This window comes from Phaeoacremonium minimum (assembly GCF_000392275.1).
Source record: "Phaeoacremonium minimum UCRPA7 unplaced genomic scaffold PA7_03_scaffold_428, whole genome shotgun sequence".
Classification (NCBI taxonomy): Eukaryota; Fungi; Ascomycota; class Sordariomycetes; order Togniniales; family Togniniaceae; genus Phaeoacremonium; species Phaeoacremonium minimum.
The window spans coordinates 97,337-115,746 of NW_006921330.1; the positions used below are offsets into that span (position 1 = coordinate 97,337).

General features: G+C 50.6%; 6 protein-coding genes across 6 annotated transcripts; 3 read left to right on the forward strand and 3 right to left on the reverse strand.

Annotated features, from left to right (window-relative positions):
- Positions 1 to 312: 312 nt before the first annotated feature.
- UCRPA7_5704 (putative histidine kinase group protein) lies at positions 313 to 3,429 on the forward strand (the record flags this gene model as incomplete). The annotated part of the gene is made up of 1 exon (XM_007918248.1): positions 313 to 3,429. The coding sequence occupies one exon, from the start codon at positions 313 to 315 to the stop codon at positions 3,427 to 3,429; it is 3,117 nt and encodes a 1,038-aa protein (XP_007916439.1).
- A 1,402-nt stretch (positions 3,430 to 4,831) lies between these two features.
- Positions 4,832 to 5,395, forward strand: UCRPA7_5705 (putative stress responsive a b barrel domain-containing protein; the record flags this gene model as incomplete). The annotated part of the gene is made up of 2 exons (XM_007918249.1): positions 4,832 to 4,939; positions 5,138 to 5,395. The coding sequence occupies 2 exons, from the start codon at positions 4,832 to 4,834 to the stop codon at positions 5,393 to 5,395; spliced, it is 366 nt and encodes a 121-aa protein (XP_007916440.1).
- Positions 5,396 to 5,601: 206 nt separating this feature from the next.
- Positions 5,602 to 6,240, reverse strand: UCRPA7_5706 (putative polyketide cyclase dehydrase protein; the record flags this gene model as incomplete). Its single annotated transcript, XM_007918250.1, has 1 exon — positions 5,602 to 6,240. One exon carries the CDS (start codon positions 6,238 to 6,240, stop codon positions 5,602 to 5,604), a length of 639 nt encoding a protein of 212 aa, XP_007916441.1.
- Positions 6,241 to 7,676: 1,436 nt separating this feature from the next.
- UCRPA7_5707 (hypothetical protein) lies at positions 7,677 to 8,221 on the reverse strand (the record flags this gene model as incomplete). The annotated part of the gene is made up of 2 exons (XM_007918251.1): positions 7,677 to 8,096; positions 8,153 to 8,221. 2 exons carry the CDS (start codon positions 8,219 to 8,221, stop codon positions 7,677 to 7,679), a joined length of 489 nt encoding a protein of 162 aa, XP_007916442.1.
- Positions 8,222 to 11,944: 3,723 nt separating this feature from the next.
- UCRPA7_5708 (hypothetical protein) lies at positions 11,945 to 12,727 on the forward strand (the record flags this gene model as incomplete). Its single annotated transcript, XM_007918252.1, has 1 exon — positions 11,945 to 12,727. One exon carries the CDS (start codon positions 11,945 to 11,947, stop codon positions 12,725 to 12,727), a length of 783 nt encoding a protein of 260 aa, XP_007916443.1.
- An 845-nt stretch (positions 12,728 to 13,572) lies between these two features.
- UCRPA7_5709 (putative small oligopeptide opt family protein) lies at positions 13,573 to 15,767 on the reverse strand (the record flags this gene model as incomplete). Its single annotated transcript, XM_007918253.1, has 2 exons — positions 13,573 to 15,447; positions 15,507 to 15,767. 2 exons carry the CDS (start codon positions 15,765 to 15,767, stop codon positions 13,573 to 13,575), a joined length of 2,136 nt encoding a protein of 711 aa, XP_007916444.1.
- Between the last annotated feature and the right edge of the window lie 2,643 nt (positions 15,768 to 18,410).

Genomic DNA, 18,410 nt, shown 5'->3' on the forward strand with positions numbered 1-18,410 from the left:
CCCATAGCCATATATTGGGGGAAACAGTATACAACTGTATATAACGAGGCGTTTAGTAGGTTATGCGGCTCAAAACACCCCGGCTTACTCGGTCGACCAGTTGAGGAGGCATGGCCAGATGCAGGCGATAAACTTAAGGACGCGATGAAACTAATAGAGGAAAAGAAAAGGGCCAGCTTCGAGGACGAATGGCGCTTTTTTGTTGAGACGGAGGACGGCCCTGAAGAGACATATCTGAAGTGGTCACTAATACCATTTGTCGAAGGAAATCGAACCCTGGGCTTCATGCATCCTGTGCTAGACACTACCTCTATGCGACTTTGGGAGCGCCGGATGAAGATGCTCGTCGACCTAGGCGAGGCCCAGCTCACCGCACGGGACGTCAAGTCGTACTGGGCCAAGACTATTGAGCTATTTGGTAATGTCGAGCCGCGCTATGACATCCCACTCGTCGTTTTATATTCTGTCGATGATGATCCCGATGCAATGTCGGACCCCGGTGGTCTCTACGATTATCCGAAGCTATGTCGGCTTGAGGGAACGCTAGGTGTGCCGGAGGGACACCCGATCGCTCCACCAACCCTTTCGCTACGCAATAGTGACGATGCATTATCACCAATGTTTCGCGGTGCCTTCCAGCTTTCACACCCGCTGTTACTGCAGACTAAAGATGGCAGTCTGCCGGAACAATTGCTTGAAGGTCTCCAATGGCGTGGATTTGGAGACCCATGCCGGGAAGCGGTTGTTTGCGCCATCCGGCCTACGAAGGAGGAAAATGTGATGGGCTTGATGCTGATCGGCCTCAATCCTCGACGTCCTTATGATAACGACTATCGACAGTACATTTCGCTCTTGGCCCAGAAACTAACGTCTTGCCTGGCTTCGACCGTTCTGCTGGAGGAGGAAGCACGCAGGGGCCGGAATGCAGCACAGCAGGCCGAATATGACCAAGCTATGCTGAAGGAGAAACTGGCTCTTCAGACACAGCAAGCTACGGAGTCGAGCCAAAAGTTTGAGGCGGTTGCAGAATTCATACCTGTGGGCATGTCATTCGGTGACCCTCAAGGGAATATTACCTTTGCCAATGATGCCTGGTATCGCATCACCGGCTGCGTACATCACGGCTCTGGACCCGTGGCTCGTAGTGGTTTCCTCGCATGCGTGCTGGAGGAAGACCAGCCAGGTGTCGTTCATGCCTACGAACAGCTCCAGTCGGTCAAGAACGTCACCTTTGAATTCAGAGTAAAGAGACAGCATGACAGTCCCCCACCGCCTACGCGAGACTCCCCCAGTTTCGAAAAGGCAGGCCTTGACTTGGTTGGCGTACACAATAAGAATCTGGAACGCCATGTACTCGCATCCGTCAAGGCTGAACGTGCACCAGACGGCAGCATCCTGCGGGTATTGACCTGCTTGACCGATGTCACTCTTCACAAACAAGCTGCGGAGGAAGCATTGCGACGGGCACAACAGGCAGAAAACTTGAAACGGATGGCCGAATTCGCTACTGTCGGCATGTACGACATGGATGTCGAGGGCCGATTAATTGGGGCAAACAGAGTCTTCTTCGAGATGTGTGGTCTAGAGAGAGCGGATCCGAGCACGATTCCAATAAAACCGTGGGAGAAATGCGTAGTCGAAGAGGATCAGGAAATCATACAAGCGAATCTGTCGAAAGTGGTAAACGAAGGCAAGGCTCAAACCGCCGAAGTGCGCTTTACAACACCCTTTGTCTCCAAAGACAGCGAGGGCAACCCTATCATCGCACCAAGATGGGTTCAAGCCACATTTATGCCCGTCAAGAACTCCGAAGGCGTAATTCAGTCCTTCACTGGATGCCTTAGTGATGTATCCATTCAGAAGTGGCAGATAGAGCGAGAGCGTAAGTGGAAAGAGGAAGCGCTGGAGTCGAAACGGCAGCAGGAGAACTTCATCGACATGACCTCGCACGAGATGCGCAACCCCCTGAGCGCAATCGTGCATTGTTCGGACGCAGTAATCGCCTCTCTGACTAAAGTGCAGGAGCTCATGCCGAAGAATGTAAAAGGCCAGACAACTTATGCCGAGCAGGAGAGGCTGGTCGCTGCAAGCATCGAAAACGGGGAGACTATTGTGGCTTGTGCACAGCATCAAAAACGTATCGTGGACGATATCCTAACCATGTCAAAGCTCGACTCAAAGCTTCTCGCAGTCACGCCGATAACAGTTAACCCAATTCTCATTGTTCAGGAAGCGCTTAAGATGTTCGAAGTCGAAGCTCGTAGGGTAGACATCGATTTGAGCATGAAGGTCGACAAGACGTATACCGACCTTGGAATCGAGTTTATGGATCTGGATCCGTCACGACTCAAGCAGGTTCTCATTAACCTACTTACGAACGCCCTCAAATTTACAATACAAGGGAATTTGCGAAACGTTTCCATTACTATCAGCGCGTCAAGGGAACGGCCGACTGATGCCACGTCATCAGTACAGTTTATACCTCGATCGGAAGGCGAGGAATTCCAGCAACCGATCCATAGTGGGCGAGAGGATCCCATCTTCCTATTGTTCGAGGTGAAGGACACTGGTCAGGGCTTGTCAGAAGACGAGAAGAAAAGTTTATTCCAGCGCTTCAAGCAGGCCACATCTAGGACACATATCAAGTATGGCGGATCGGGACTCGGCCTCTTCATCTCTCGAAGATTGACAGAGATGCAGAATGGTGCCATTGGTGTGGCTTCCCAACCCGGAGTCGGCTCTACGTTCGCATTCTATATTCAGACTCACCCACCAACAGAAGCAGCTTTGCATGAAGCGCAAGCCGCAGCCCATGCGGCATGGGCGGCGCTCCATCCTGCTGCAGTTCACACGCCGGCGAACGCGCTTGGCAGAGTTGGTCGGCGATTCAGCATCAGCTCTGTGAACGGCCATGCCATAAGTCCGGATCAGGGCGAGTCAGAGATCGAGCCGCCACCAATTAACGGTGTGCTGGTTGTCGAAGACAATCTCATCAACCAGCAGATTACCCGACGTGGTTTGATCGATAGAGGATTCACCGTCGATGTTGCCAATCACGGCGTTGAAGCTCTTGACAAACTCAGCGCCTCGAACCGCATGGAAGGAGGCACAACTCCGCTTAGTGTGATCCTCATGGATGTTGAGATGCCGATCCAGGATGGCTTGACCTGCACACGGAACATTCGCGAGCTGGAGCGCCAAGGCAAGATCAAAGGCGGGCGCATTCCCATCATTGCTGTCTCCGCCAACGCGCGGATGGAGCAGATCCTCGAGGCGAAGGCCGCGGGCTGCGACGACGTCCTTGTCAAGCCTTACCGCATGCCGGAGCTGATTGAGAAGATGAAGGTAGTCATGATCACTGTTTCGCAGACGGAGAAAGAGGGGGAAGAAGACGTGGCTATGGAGACACCGACTAAGTCGGCATCGTAGGCTCACTCTCACAAGGCTCTTGGTTCTAGGGCTTATGGATACCAAAGAGGAGGAACATCGGCGTTGATACCCCTGGGTGTCGAACTGACAACAACACCTCAAAGACGGCATATTGGGCGTCCGCGTCCGACTCCGGACCAATTCAACTTTTAATTTCATTGCCATCAAGCATTCTCAGGGACCATCTTGTTTATTTATTTTGTAGGGCGATTCACGGCGGCATATACACGAGCACGGCTGTGGGATTCATATCTCCCTGTCTCCTACGAGGAGTTTGCGGCGGTTTCATTTGACCAACGGGTTTGTGTGTTGATTTTACATGGCGTCTGGCAAGCATGGGAAGTAGTAGCAGACCCACGGGTCTACGCAGATGAGGCATGGCGAGAGTTCCGTGAAGGACAGCATTTTCAGCGTGGCGGGTGGACGGGCATATATATACGTATGTGGCGGAGGCTTCTGAAGTCAAGACACGAACAGTCACACCGACAGACCGAGAGACAGACAGGCAGAAGCTGAACTTGCTTTGCCTGCATGTAGATGAGCAAGAGATTGGTGCATAGAAGCCACAATAGAAAAGAGAAGACCAAAGAACTCTCTAGCCTAGCAACGTGGGTATAGTCCAGGATGCGTAGGTGCAACTAAAGCGAAGGTCAGGCGGCACCATGCCAAGACAGTGGAAATTGGAATGCACGAACACGACTTCGCCGGGACTCTCAAGACTGTCCTCAAGAGGAGTTGTCTCCCTATGCTTGTTGCCCGTCTAAGGCTGAAACTCGAGGAGGTAATGGCTGTCAGCCACCTACCTCCCGTTCCATCTTCAAGTACCTATCACCCAGTCAGCCAGGAACCCCACCATCGACGGACCGCTGCTTGTGGGGGAGTCCTGTCGGTCACGGCGGTCTTCTCCGAAAGCGCCCCCCCGTTTCCGGTGCAGACAGATAGCTGCCCGGGAAGATCAATTGGCTAGTGGCTACATGCAAGGAGAGGAGGGAGTCTCGAGGATTTCAGCTTTAGGGACGTAACATGTTGAGACTATCATAGGGCCGACTGGACTGTAGACAATGAGCAGTGAGATATGACCTAGTTGAGTAATACTTAATGCCTCAAACGGGCATGATAGCTGTCTTTGGCAAAGAAGCCAATGCGGCTTGCAGGTTTGCGACGGCTATCGAAGTCTTTCCAATTCCCTAGCTTGCTTACCTACAACTTGCTAGCTAGAGACGTTAGAGCTCCGCTCTAGCTCCGTTGCAGGTGACTTTATATATTTAAAGCTTCAGACGACCTGCTTCTTTCTTGACTGAAGTTGCAATTCGAACTCGTGTCCATTCAAAGAAGCATTAAATTTGTCGAGATTCAAGAAGTTCAAAGTTTCAATTTGCCGGACATATAAGATACTGCCAAGATGGTTCACAAGCTTATCCACCGAGTTACCATGTTCAAGCTCCCCGGCGAGGAGGCTCAGAAGGGACTGCTGGCCGCCTACGACCAACTGGCCAAGGATCAGAAGAAGGTACGCCCATTGCCTTGCGGATGCCGGCATGCCGCACGTCTTGCAAAGACCGATTTACACCAGCTCTTGCTGTATCATTTTGGCCTCGCAATGCAGTCTTGCTTGTCGAATGAAGCAAATCAATGTAGAGCAGAGCTGACAAACTGCCGTTTCTACCCCTCATCGGAAGAGCTACAAGCTAACAGAGACTCATTACAGGACGGCAAGCCGTACATCCCCTTCATCTGCGCCGGCGTGGCCATGGACGACCCGCGCACCAAGGGCTACACCATTGTCGCCAAGACTGAGTTCTGGTCTCTGGAGGACTTGCAGTACTACGACAAGGAGTGCGAGGCGCATGCGGCCCTGAAGAAGACGGCTGCCACTCTTGGCCTGGCTGAGCCGCCCCTAACCGTGTACTTTGAGGGATCGCCGACTATCAACTTCACGGGCACGGATCCCAATGCGTCCTCTTAGGGAATAACTACGACAACCGAACAGTTGTTGTATGGTATAGGGCTTAAATAGACAGAAATTGACAGGCTATACGCTTCAAATCATTAGGATCAGAGCAACACCAAGTATTGATATCTCCACCGCAGGCGGCCGCCGTATGCGTTTCCAGCTTCCGGGGGCCGATTAAACCAAGTCCAGGATGTCCATCAAGTTGGACTCGACGTCCTTCATTTCTCCAAGCCCTCCGCGAACTTCTTCATTCCCTCTGCCCAGCCCTCGAAGCCCTTGCAGAGCTTCGCGCCCACCACCATCCTGATGACCGGCGAGAAAGGCCCGTAAAAGGTCTCCCAGCACGTGTACTCGGTGCCGCCGTTGCCATCGTCCACGACCTCCTGGATCCGCTCCGACCGCATGAACCACTCCGGGAAGCTCGTCGGCTTCCACGCGAGCCGCCAGCCCTTGCGCTCGCCGGGGAACGGCTCCAGCATGGTGCACTCGATGGGCGTGCGGTTGGTGATCTTGTCCGGGTTGAGCTCGACGTGCACCTCGAACGTCATGAGCGTGCCCTTGGCCACGTAGTCCGCCCCGCGCAGGTGCGCCGGCGGCAGCTTCGCCTCGTCCGTCTCCGGGTGTGCGGGCGGCGCGTCCATCGTCACCTTGGGGATCAGCGGGTTCCAGCTCGGGTAATCGCCCGTCTTGAGCAGCACGCCCAGGCAGGTGTCTGGTGAGGCGGCGATGCGCGTGCTGCATGAGAGCGTAAAGGAGCCATTTCCTCCGAAGCTTGGTGTCGGCGTGGTCGTCGCCGTCGTCAACGTGCCTGGGTGGTTGCGCGGGACCGGCGGCTCGCTGGTTGTGAACGATGCCATTGTGCCTGACTATGTGATTGCTTGTATGCTGGAGCTCAGGACGGATTGACTTCGCGACTAGCTACTGTATTGTTTGATTCAAACATGCGGTGAGGTCAGTGGCTAGCCAGCAACCACATTGCCTTTTAAATACTCCGCCAGATGCTCGTTACCAGCCTGTTGGTAGATTGCATTTCAGAATTGCGTCGCCAGGAAACTTAAGGAGCTGCGCCGCGGCAGGAGGATTACACGAATGCCTTTTATGCGAGATTCGGGATGCGAGGCCTGTAGATCATCGGGAGCTTGATAGACCAGGCTCCACCTTCTTTCCGGGGTGGCTCAAACCATGATGTTTGTCAATGGCGATACTACCGGACTAAAAGAACAATCCACGGTCTCAGTATATTTGATCAGCTTTGCCACACCCCATGGTAGAAGGTAGGATCAATCATAACCATCTTTATGACATGTTCAGTGGTGTTTAACTAACAAGCAAAAAGTTAAAAGCCTCGCAAAAAAGTTGGGGCTCACCCGGGGATCGAACCCGGGACCTCTCGCAAATATGCTAAGGGTTGTTATCCCTAAGCGAGAATCATACCACTAGACCAGCGAGCCCGTAGCGGAAATCCAACTCGTAATTGGACTGGCTGAAAGCAAGGCAGTTTAATTAACACTATGTTGATTGTGCGTAAAATCTTGTGAAAGTCACTAGCAAAAGGTCTTTGAGGAAGCTAAAATTGCAGTGAAAGGACAGGAAATGTGACAGAAAATGTTACAGATCTTTGAAAGTGACTGGCTACAGGCAAGTCACCAACTCGACCAGTCTGAATAACGTTCCTGGAAGAAACCCGAGTGTTCATATTCTCCTTTTCTGCTGATGATAACGCCTAGTCAGTTGGTCACTTCGTAGGTTTGTTTGGTACGAACTGATGAATTCTGACCAATATTGAGCATTTCACTTCCGTTACTTTACTTGACTTGACCCGTCAGGTTCAAGCTTCAATTAAATGATCTTCATAGGAGCTCGATCATCTGATATAAACACACATGGTGTCACAAGAATGTTGTACCAACTGACGTGTTTGTGTTCAAAATAAGGGCAGACTCCCTGACAGCACCAGCGTCCAAAGGATGTGTACACCAGATACATCAGATTTGCTGTGGTCAATCTCTTGGTCAAGCTAGGAAAGAAGTCGAGTCCTAGCCATGGGTGTTCACCACCAAGGTTTATCCACTTCTAAGGGCTGCCGAAGGCCATGATAGTTTGTGCCACGGATCCAAGATTCGCAGAGGCGTGCATCGCGGTCGAGGCTATCCTCCTCTGACTTCTGCTGGTTAGCAGAGCTCGAATATGTCTTCCTGCCGGGTCGAGGTTGCGAGCTCGCAACAGTGGGCAGGCGCTTCCCGTTGATTCGAACGTGGCTTTGTCTATTGCAGAACAAGTCAGAGGAAGTATGCTAGTGATAACGTTCGTGGATAACATACTCGTCCGAAGTAGCCTTGCAGCCGCGATGAGCTTCTTGGGCTTCGGGCTTATGCACCTCCTTCCGCTCACGAGCTTTGACTCGCCAGTTGCGGGTATGTTCCTTAAGATTCTTGATGGTAGCTTGGCGCGCCAGATCGCGAGTTTTGTCCCACACGTTCTTTTCCTGCTCCAGGAGGTAGTCGAGATTGCTGGGTCTCGCCAAGGTTTGGACGATGGTGACCTCAAAGAGGACCTCTCGACCGCTCAATGCGGGCTCATCCTGAACGAGCTTGACTCGTCGGGAAGGTTCACCGGGTGCCTCACTTTCGCTGTCGGAGTCATCCGCCACCAGCAGGGAGTTATCGATGGAATAGGGATCGGGCGTTGGTAATGACCGGTCGACTGCGAAGTCCTGTAATGGGGATGACGGTCAGAAAATAAATCAGGATGCAAGTGTTGCCAGCTTACCCGTCTGTATACGCCATCCAGAGAGCCTCCAACGGTCACGAGGGCACCGCGTGACGTTGAGTGCTTCATCTTCGCTGATCGCTAGGGAACTTTGTGGTCGGATAGAGGGTTTGGAGGGCAGATTTAAAGTCGACGTATTTTTCCTTCCCAGTGACAGTGGCCCAGAGATCAAAGCTTGAAGGTCTGCTCGCCCTGTTAGGTATTGATTTGTTGATCCGAAGATTTTAGGAGATCAGAAATGGAAGTGACGTTGCTCATCGTTGAGTCATGAATAATAAAGACCTGTGGGTATCACACGGTACAGAAAGTACTCATAGCGATAGGACTTGACTCTTCCAAGGGCACTATGGCTCCTGTGATGATGAATTTGCTGAATTCCGGCTCTATTTCTTCATTACGCCCTGCAAAGCTGTGGTATAGAAGAAGTTGTCCATATCGAGCCTGCGCGAAACTTGGTCGAATCAGCTCAGCAACTCTACCACAAATGAAATCGGGGCAGCATTTGATCTTATCTAGAAGCACTCGAGATGAGCACAAGCCTACTCAGTCTAATACCTTTCATAGGGGTTCTCCATCTGCCCAATGAGCTCAGGGAATCTTCCTTGCGCAATTCATCAATCGTTGACTCTATTGAAACTTTTTTGCCATTTGTCTCCCTTCATCGATTCATCCAATGGACTATATGATATGTCACAAGAACCAGTAGCGGTTCTACGGGTCTAGAAGGATGTGGTCAGTTCATGCGCTGGTGTCCTTGTTTGATGAGCTTCCAACGAAAAACCGGTACGTGATCGAGTGCCAACACACTCCTTAGTTCTCTCCGCCTATATAAAAGCAGTCTTGCCCGCCCCATTGGAAAGAAAATTAGAAGAAGGCAAACCTCTTATCGCCTAGACTACTATACAATTTCTCTCTTTTTCGATTGAGCTCTTATTTGTCAACTGTGCTCAGCAAGGCAAGACGTTATGTGTACCTACTCAATCGTAGTCTGCGAACGTTGCTTTTGTCCATCCGAGGGTAAATATGACAACCCATCCAGCGACTCACAAGACGTCAATTGCCCCCGAAAAGCACCTCGAGATCATCGCTACGTTACGGGCACCCTCCACTGGCAGGATCGTCGTCGACCGGCCGATGATTCATGCTTTCGAATCAAGCTCAGGCAAGTTCTTGCTCATCGAATGTGGGAAGAGAACCGGTACTTGGAGGAAGCCATGGGCTGGTATTGGCATCTCACGGAGGACGATACCCTCCTCAGGTTGAATATCAATCTGGTTGACAACTGTACTCATTGCGAGGGGATGAACGCAAATGTCGCGAAGCGAAATAGACTTGACAACATGAGACATGCCTTGTATAACTCTTGGTTACCCCCTATGGTCGAGCCAAATCCAGCAGACAACGGATTCATCAATGCAAAACGGTCTCTCTGCTTTCTGTGGGATAGTCTCCCCGATCTTCAAGGCACGATTGACCGAAATACAGAGGTGTGGAAAAAGTTAATGGCTCAAAAACAAGAAGCGAGCGATGCGACCAGGGTTGATGCAAAGCGGATAGACGAGACCGCGGGACGATGAGGTACCAGCAGTCTTTCTTACCAGCCGGAAGAGAAATTAGAAATGTTCAATTCATCAATGAGGCTTGAACTTAGCAGATTGAAATTGAGAGTTTAGATTATATGCCATAGATTTTATAGATGATAAAAAAGAAAATCACTATCCATCTCTAGCTTTAAATAAACACATCTCTTTTGAATCAAGCCATGTTACTTTCGGTGTCTCAAACAGTTATGCAGCCTTGGGAGAATCTTTACCTCAGTGAATGGCCAGACTTAGTATATTCAAGATGGGAGAGCATAGACTCATCTTAAAGACGCCAATTATTTCCAACTAGCTACTTATCCTGGTATTCGACAGCCAGCTATGTAACTATAACCATAATAATGATTGATGAATCATAGGTGTACACTGAAGTAAAGCGATGAGACTCTTCATCATTTAGTAACAGCTAAGTCAAAATTTCTGCATATTTGTAGCATCTATATAGCCTCTTTAATGAACACGCTGGCACCATCAGCACCGGCATGTTCTCCAATATGCTATTTCGTAGACGAAAAGTCCAAGAATCGGAGCTGACTGCTATTTCTGGTGACTCGAAGTTGGACGGTGTGACTCAGGTTCCGATAATGCTTCTCAGATATGACTGCAATATCTCTGTATATGATTGCCTGGTGTGGCATCCAAGCGGGTGATTCAAGGTTTGTCGATATGGTATAAATTGCACAGCCCAAGGCTGTCTTCAAACACCAATTCTCGTACGTTGACTCTACCGTCAAACTTCAACATGTGCAATTATTGGTTGGATCTCTGTGAGAGATGCTTCTGGTCCAGTGATGGAGGTCCCAGAGATTCAGGGGATGCCTCACAAAATTACTCTTGTAAGCAAAAGGATCCACGGGCGCACGAATACGTAAAAGCTACATTTGTATTGGAAGGATCGCGATCAACCGGCTGATCCACCATGGTTGAAACTGGATCTCGAGAAGGTACCTATTGTCAATTCGGAAGACACATCTAGGCTCGACATGCCCAATACAGCCGACTCGATGTCAAAGGGATCCCTTGTTAACGTGCAGATTTGGCTCAGAAATTCCTGTATGGAGTGCAAGTCCAGGGGCGAAGAGAGCAATGACGAGCAGAAATGGTTGAAAGATTACCGTTGCTTCCTCCTAAGAACAGCTATTGACGACGAACCTAACTTATTGCCATGCAAATACCGATTGGAATATAAGCTCCCGTTCTTGAAAGCGACACGTGCGGCAGTTGCAGCTTTTCGCAGCTATCCCTTATTGCAGGCTATCCGTTGTAGTAAAGAGATCTGGGAGCAGAAACTTAGAAAAACCCAAGAAGTTATTGGCCTGGATCTCTCGGTGTTTGAAGATGAAAGTGTGCACAAAGCCACGCAACTAGTCGAGGATGCCAAGGAGGCATCTTCTGAGACGTAGATTGACTGAGGGATTTGCGGTGTGTTTTGACTACTTTCAGATACGCACAAGCCAATGAGACAAAAAATATAGATACATCAATGCATTTTATGACGGTAAAGTTTCTGTTTGGGATTTAAGTTGGGATTGGTACAAAAGGAGAATGAAACGACTATAGTGTATCCGCCGTTGGAACAAATTTAACAGTTTCTACCAAAAAGCCTATATCTTGGTCATTACCGTTCATTGTCCTTCTTCTAGGATTATCACACCGTATAGATTATTGGCTTCGTGATGACTGCTAGTTCACTGGCGTTGATTACCGATTATACCATTTCGCGTTCGGCCATCTTGAACTCGTCAAACTTGTGTCGACAGCACTGAAGAGTTTTCGTGGCCTTTCAGGGGTTTCCAAATAGATCTCTGTCAGATTTCATCTCTTTCGGCGGCGTTGCTGGCGTCTCCGAGGTGGCTCTATTGATAGTTGTTGTTTATGTGCTCTAGACCAACGGACGTAGATACCTGTTGTTCATTTGAGAGCTCAAAGGTCATGTTGGGACAGCCGACGTGGACAATGATGGAATTTCGAGTCTCGAGGCTGTATGGATTTACATATAAATACCCTTGGTGTTCGACACCCATTGCTGATTTTTCGATTATTATCTGTGTCACCGTTGCTTTGCGGACCTCAAGAAGACTCTTATAGCTACAAGGTAAGAAGTACCCTCCAAATCCTGACTATGAGGAAAGAACCTGAGCATTGACGATTTTTGAGAGGGATCATATATACGCTTAAAGCAAATCTCAACATGTGCAAGTACTGGCTCCAGCTTTGCGAGCGTTGCTTCACTCCCCGTCGCGGCGGCTACAGCAGTCCCAACCGGAATGTCACCGATGGCACCTGCGGCCATAAGAAGCTTTCTGAGCACTACGCCCTCTATCCGACCCTGTACTGGCACGAACGCAAGCGCAACCGGCGTCTCGACGGCGCGTTGTTGCACAATCAAGTTCCAAATGACGTGGAGCTTCATCTACGAATCTGGTTGACCCCTGGTTGCAAGAATTGCCTTGGCAAGAAAGAGGTCTATACGGAGGAGGGGAAGATTGAGACGGTTCAGAATGCTGCGTTGGTAAATGCCGGTACGGACGAGGAGGAGGCTGAGTTGCACGAGGCGGACTTCGCGTATCTGCAGGCCAAGAGAGTCATGTGCATTTTCCTGGAGGAGTATCCCACCATCCAGGGCGCTCTGCCGGGAGAGTTTCGGAAGTGGCAGGCTTGGAAGAAGGCGAACCCCGATCCAGTCTTGGAGCAATTCCATAAATGGATCCTCAAGGAAGACGACGACGATGGCCCGACACCGCGTGCCAAGCCTCAAATCACTGGCCTCCCTGCTGGCACTCTTGACCTTCCTCTTGGAAGCAAAGACAAGGCTACCTTCAATGATCCATTCGCGTACCTGGTGGGAAGTTGGGACGAGGATGCAATTTCCGAGGATGCAAGGTCTTTGTCACTCGAGTACGAGTCCGACTCATCTGTCCCTTCTGAAGCCGTTTATTATGACTCTGAGTCTAATAAGGAGAATTCTAATTAAAGTCACGAGAAGAGGGACGGAAATAGAAGGCAGGAAGTTGCCAACTATTGACGAAGATTCTGGAGGCCTTCGAGTGCGTTTAGTGAGGTAATCTGATTATATAGAAGGTAGAAATTGTTGGGGAAAAAGTCGTCTGATTGCTCTATAACATCCTGAACTTTCTACCCCTGACGACATACATGAAAGACATGGTAAGAGGAAGGACGGACGACCATCGAATCCTCCAACAAGACCTAAGGCCATAACAATATCCTCACCCGAATTTGACTTGTCAAGCATCGTAGTATTTTGAACTTCGTATGTATTCAAATTGTATTTGTCGAGAGACAAAGGTATCATAAAACATTGGCCCTCCATCATGCACCGGATACCAACCGTACCGTATCCTTGAAAGCCAATGGCACGCTAATTAAACCCCATTCTTTCTTTTTTACAATGGAACCGAAAGAAGTCTCCGCTGAAAATGCTAGTTCCCTATATAACGCCCTGAACCCCGAATTCTCCTTGCTGAATGACTTTCCCAAGGTTATGGCCATGTGCTTGGGCCAAATGTCTCGCCTGGTGGCAGTATTGACTGAACTGCAGCACCTGCATAATCAAGCGTCGATAGCGGATCCATGTTGCCGAACCATTGTGGAGGCGTTGCTTGAGAGAGGTATAGGGCGAAGAAAACCACAATGGTCGACAAGATGAGGCCTGTGTCAAGTGCCGCAGATGTGACATAGTTGTATTGTAACCACCAACCAGTCCACCGCCGCTTGATAAACCAGCTGAATACTGTGCCGACAACGCCCCAGCAACTATGATTTATTAGTATGATTAACTCGGATCAAGCACTAGGAAACTCACAGGTATATATACACGGTGGCAGGAGGTATCCAACCTGAGCCGCCAAACACTAGCGGCAAGTTGACATACCGCCATAGAGACTTGGGATGTCGACGGGCAAAGAACCATGTAATGACTGGAGTAACGGCACCAACAAGCCAGAACCACTGGAGATTGGAATACAAAGCACTGCCGCTGAACATGCGCGCTGGGCCGATAGCACCCCAAACCACGGAAGCGGTGTAGAAGACCTTTGCGTTAGCGCAAGTGTAGGAGTTTGCCTGATAGTCAGCGCAGACATCCGGGATGGCTCCCAGTGCCCAGTTCATGACGGCAATCTGAACGATAGCCGACCAGATTGATGCGACCAACTGCGCAAAGAACATAGTTCTTGGTGGCACCTTCATGTAATGCCCTAACTTCAAATCCTGTGCGAAGTATAACGCTTGCGACATGCAGAGATAGCCGTAGTTCTTGAACATCATCATCGCCAACGGACGCCCAGGCAGCATATATCCAACGATAAACTCGGTCAGCACGTTGATTCCCAGCTGAAAGTTGGTAATGGCTTGGACGATACCAATCGGAATGGTCCATACGATAGGGAGGAGCATGCAGATGATGTACGCCCACCATGGGAATCCCGTCGGCCAACCACACACAACGCCAAAGGAGATGCCGATCATCACCGCGAAAAGCACTGCGTACCACCAATCCTCAGCATCCCGGTATTTCTTCATCATACGCATGTGGACATCGTCCTCTTGGTGGCGCGCCAGCTTGAATTGGGTCCAAATCTCCCGCCCGTGATAAAGCAACACATGGACGATTACGGCGGCGACTGCTGCAAATGCGAGTCCGTACGCAAGGGCGAACTGCGTTGATAGGTAAAGAGGTGAATAAGCCTTGTACTTTGCCTCATCAAATTGAAATTGATCGTTGAGCACGGCGCTGACGTTGTACTTGTGGCCTGTATTGTCAAATGCATGCGAGCTCTGAACGGGCAGATATGCGGCGTACCAGTGACCTGAGAAATGCAGGCCCATGGATATGACAATAAAAAAGATGAAGACACCGCCAATGATATTCGCAATTGCGTGAAACGGTGGGATCAGAGGCGAGCCAATATAGCCGGTTATGATGGTCCAATCGAAGGTGATGGGCAGCAAGCCGTATCCGCTAGCACCTCCAAAGATCTGATTGACGATGACATTGTCGGGAGCAACCCAGCAGACCCAAGTGAAGACAGAAAGGCCCTGAAATATCCAGCCGGGGAACCAATACCACACAAAAGCACCAGAAAAGACGATCAAAAACCACTTGTATCGTCCAATACGCCACCCATTAGTCTTGGAAGGATCGGCTTTCGAGTGATCGTGCAGTGTGTAGAACAAGGCCGCGTTGACCAGATCTGAAGGCCAGATCATGGCAGCAGGCCAGACGAGGAAGCGTCGAGATAACCCAGCCAGCCCATAGCCCGTACACAAAGTCGTGATTCCGAAGAGCATCTGCCATGCCCATCCAAATGACTGCCCATACCAGACCTCCTGGGCGATGATAACGTCGGTCGCATACAGAGCACCACCACCATAAGCGGCGTTCGACATAACTACGATGATCACATGCTCCTTGAAGTTGAAGGGGCCTGGTCTGAAATTAAATTTCAATCCGAACAGATTGAATGTCCTGTCAGGAAAGATTAGGTCCCAGCCCAAACCTATGGGATAGGCGATAAGCTGGATAAGGTAGGTCGTGATAGTGATACTAGGGTTCCTTAGCGAGAACAGCATGTTGACGCCGGAACCGATCGTGCACAGAAGCATGCCGATGACCCAGGCGCGGATGGTGTTGGCGGGCAAATCGACATCGTAATTTCGTACTGATGCGCGGACCTGGCTGCGCGTGAGCATTCCCTTTGCGTCTATTCAAAGTTAGGGATCTGCCAACCCACCTCTGGATAAGGGGAATTTTCCTCCACCAGAACCTGCTCGATTTCAATTCCCTTCTCGATGTTCCCGGCGCTGAGAGCGATATCAACCTGATCTAGTTCGTCGATGGGCAAATTGGGGTCAAGGTGGTGCATTCTCTCGAACTGCCTTAGCGAGTTGAGGACTTCCGCCGTCATCGCCTCGTGGTCCAGCGAACTGCTGGGCGAGGAGATGTCGGGGGTGATGTCCTCCATCTCATGGCGTTTCCGGAAACCCAGCACCATCTTGAAGTGTGGTCTTCCTGAGTCCTACCCTCACATGAGATGGGGAAAGTGGACAGCAGAAGTGGGAAGATGATTTGCCAAGGAGGACAGAGGGGCAGAGGGGAGTCAAAAATGGAACACGGAATGCGAGACCGGGGAGTGTTAATATATATTGGACATGGCCCTGCTCATTGCGTTCCCGCCGATCGTAGGTTAACCCTTGTATGGGAGCAAAGTGAAGAGACCGGGGCGGGAAAGACGACGATGAGAGAGCAAGGAGGAAAGAGAGGGTAAGTAAATGAGTGAGTGAGGGGTCCGTCACAGGAGTGGTGTCCGGCGGTGGTGGCCTCTGGTGGCCTGTGGTGTCCTGGACTGCAGGTCACCGTTGCACTGACGGGGGCAGGACGCGTGCTTTTCTTGGGATTGACCAGATTACTACTATCGCGGAAGATGCAGCCCCAGATACTGTCGACCTGCCTAAATTGGTTATCACCCAAGGAAAGGTCTGGGCAAGCATGGATGGGCTGCCCTCGGTGCGATGCAGGGGAATCCGCTGGCGAATTAGCGGAGTGCTCCTCGTGGCTTGAAGTGGGACAAGCCGGCACCATCGAGTAAGACATCCAATGCTACTACAGAACGCTCGCCTGTCTCCCCCCACAGAGCGGTTGCTCAAAGCACCCGGCGACGACGGGAGCATTACCGACTTCGTGATGCCTCTTTATCTGAACACACAGTCGCCGGGGCCTTGTCTTGTCTCGCTTGGCAACCCATTTCTTAGCATTCGATAAGGACCTAGCAAGCCTCCTGGATCGTACGTCAACAGGGAGCCAGTCGCACAAGGTGCAACTTGGTATCTCCCCGCCTCTTCCGGGTGCTGTCTGTTCGCTTATTGATTAGCCTCTTTGGTCCAGCTTGTCCGCCGGGCCCTGTACGAGGCTGCGCTCGCTGTAATATCGTTCTCTGGTATGGCAGCCTCTGCGCATGGTTCTTGGATTCCCCAACCACACGAGCAATATTGAATGCACTGGACCCAAACTGGGCGAACAGATGTAGCATTTGAAGCACAGGTGTCCCTCTGCGCCGTGTGCCCTTCCTTGCCACAGCAATACGCTAATGGAGTAATGCCGCATTGTAGGGTGGTTGACCAATGACAGATGCACGACTTCTTATTAGCCGTGCAAGCGAGCCACGATCTCGAGGGCTTGCCTTATCTCCCGTGCCGTGTCAAATGCTCCAGCTCCTACATTTCGTCGTAGGAGGGAGTATCCTTCAAAAGTCTTGGGTCCAACAACCCGAGGACAACCGTGCACTCTTGAAAACGCCACAATGATGTCCCACAGGTCTCTCTGGCCTTTGTAGTCCTCTGATATCGATTTCGTATGATCTGATCTTGTTGTTTAGCTTATCAGATATAGTACTGTAGGTCGAGGGCCAGTGTGAGGCCCTTCCAGGGGCCAAGATAAGATATTGGACCTAGTGGGCACGATGGCTTCGGGTGGCGTGCTCTGACCACTAAAAGACGTTAGGCCTTCGGTGACAGTCCCTCACAGTGAATGGCGTCTATGTATTTAGTTCCACGTGCATACTTACAAGGTTTCAGCCCCTGCGAAGAGTTGGAATCGAGAAATGACGCGAAATCACGGAGCCGATAACAACATCGCTGGAGCTCCTTAGCTCATATGCTCAAAGTGACAATCCGCAAGTCACCCACAACTGCATCGCCAGATGCTGACCGAACCTAATGTAGGTGATGTGATTATTCGGTACCCTGTCTTCCCTCGCATGCTACTACAATTCCGTTAGCATACAAATCAGGCTGGATGTTCAGCACTTGAATACTTGGTGCGAGAGCAGAACTCGGCTCGGCACCGGCACCCGCGCTCAATATCGGATACCATTGCTATAAGTATCAGCTCGCCTTCTGGCTACGGGAGCATGGCTTGCCTGTCTAACGAATCAAATTTCTCTTGTACTCCATCCAACATGTCCCATTGAGTGAAGAGCCGTACATCTAATTGTCGGCTCTCCGTTGGGGACAGCACGGGGCCGAGATTCTGCATCCGGAAAGATCGGTATGAGGACGCCGTAGCATAGCTTGCTAGATCGGACTGAGGCTGCCGATACCGTTGCAGCATGATTGATGTGGTCCAGGGTCTACGCTGTAGCTCCTCTTCCAGTAAATCCCTTGCTGCAGCCAATATTCAAACGATGGCCGACAAGAGAGTGGTGAAAGTGCCTTTGTTGTCGGTTGAGCCAGAGATCGTAAGGTGAAAGCAGCGATTACTCTCATGTAGACACACGCTGCGATGACCTTCGTATCTCGTTGAACAGAGAGTCAAGTAATTATATGTCTGGTATGGCTGTAATTTTGCACTTGCCAGTCCGTGCCTTGCAGGACTGTCCTGCGAGGGGGTGATTTTGATAAGACGCTCTTGCCATGGCTAGTTTCCTGGCCCTAGCCTGGTCTCTCACATATTATTCGTACCTTCCTCGTTCGATATCACTTTGTCTGAGTATCTAAAAGCTTTTGATATGCAATACCCCTAGAAAGGATCTATTGCCCAAAAAATACAGATACCGATGACTTCGGCGAGTCTTCGGAACCGAGAAGGAGTGCCTTCCGTGCCTGACGACGGGACAACATGGAGGTAGTGCTGGCTGGCG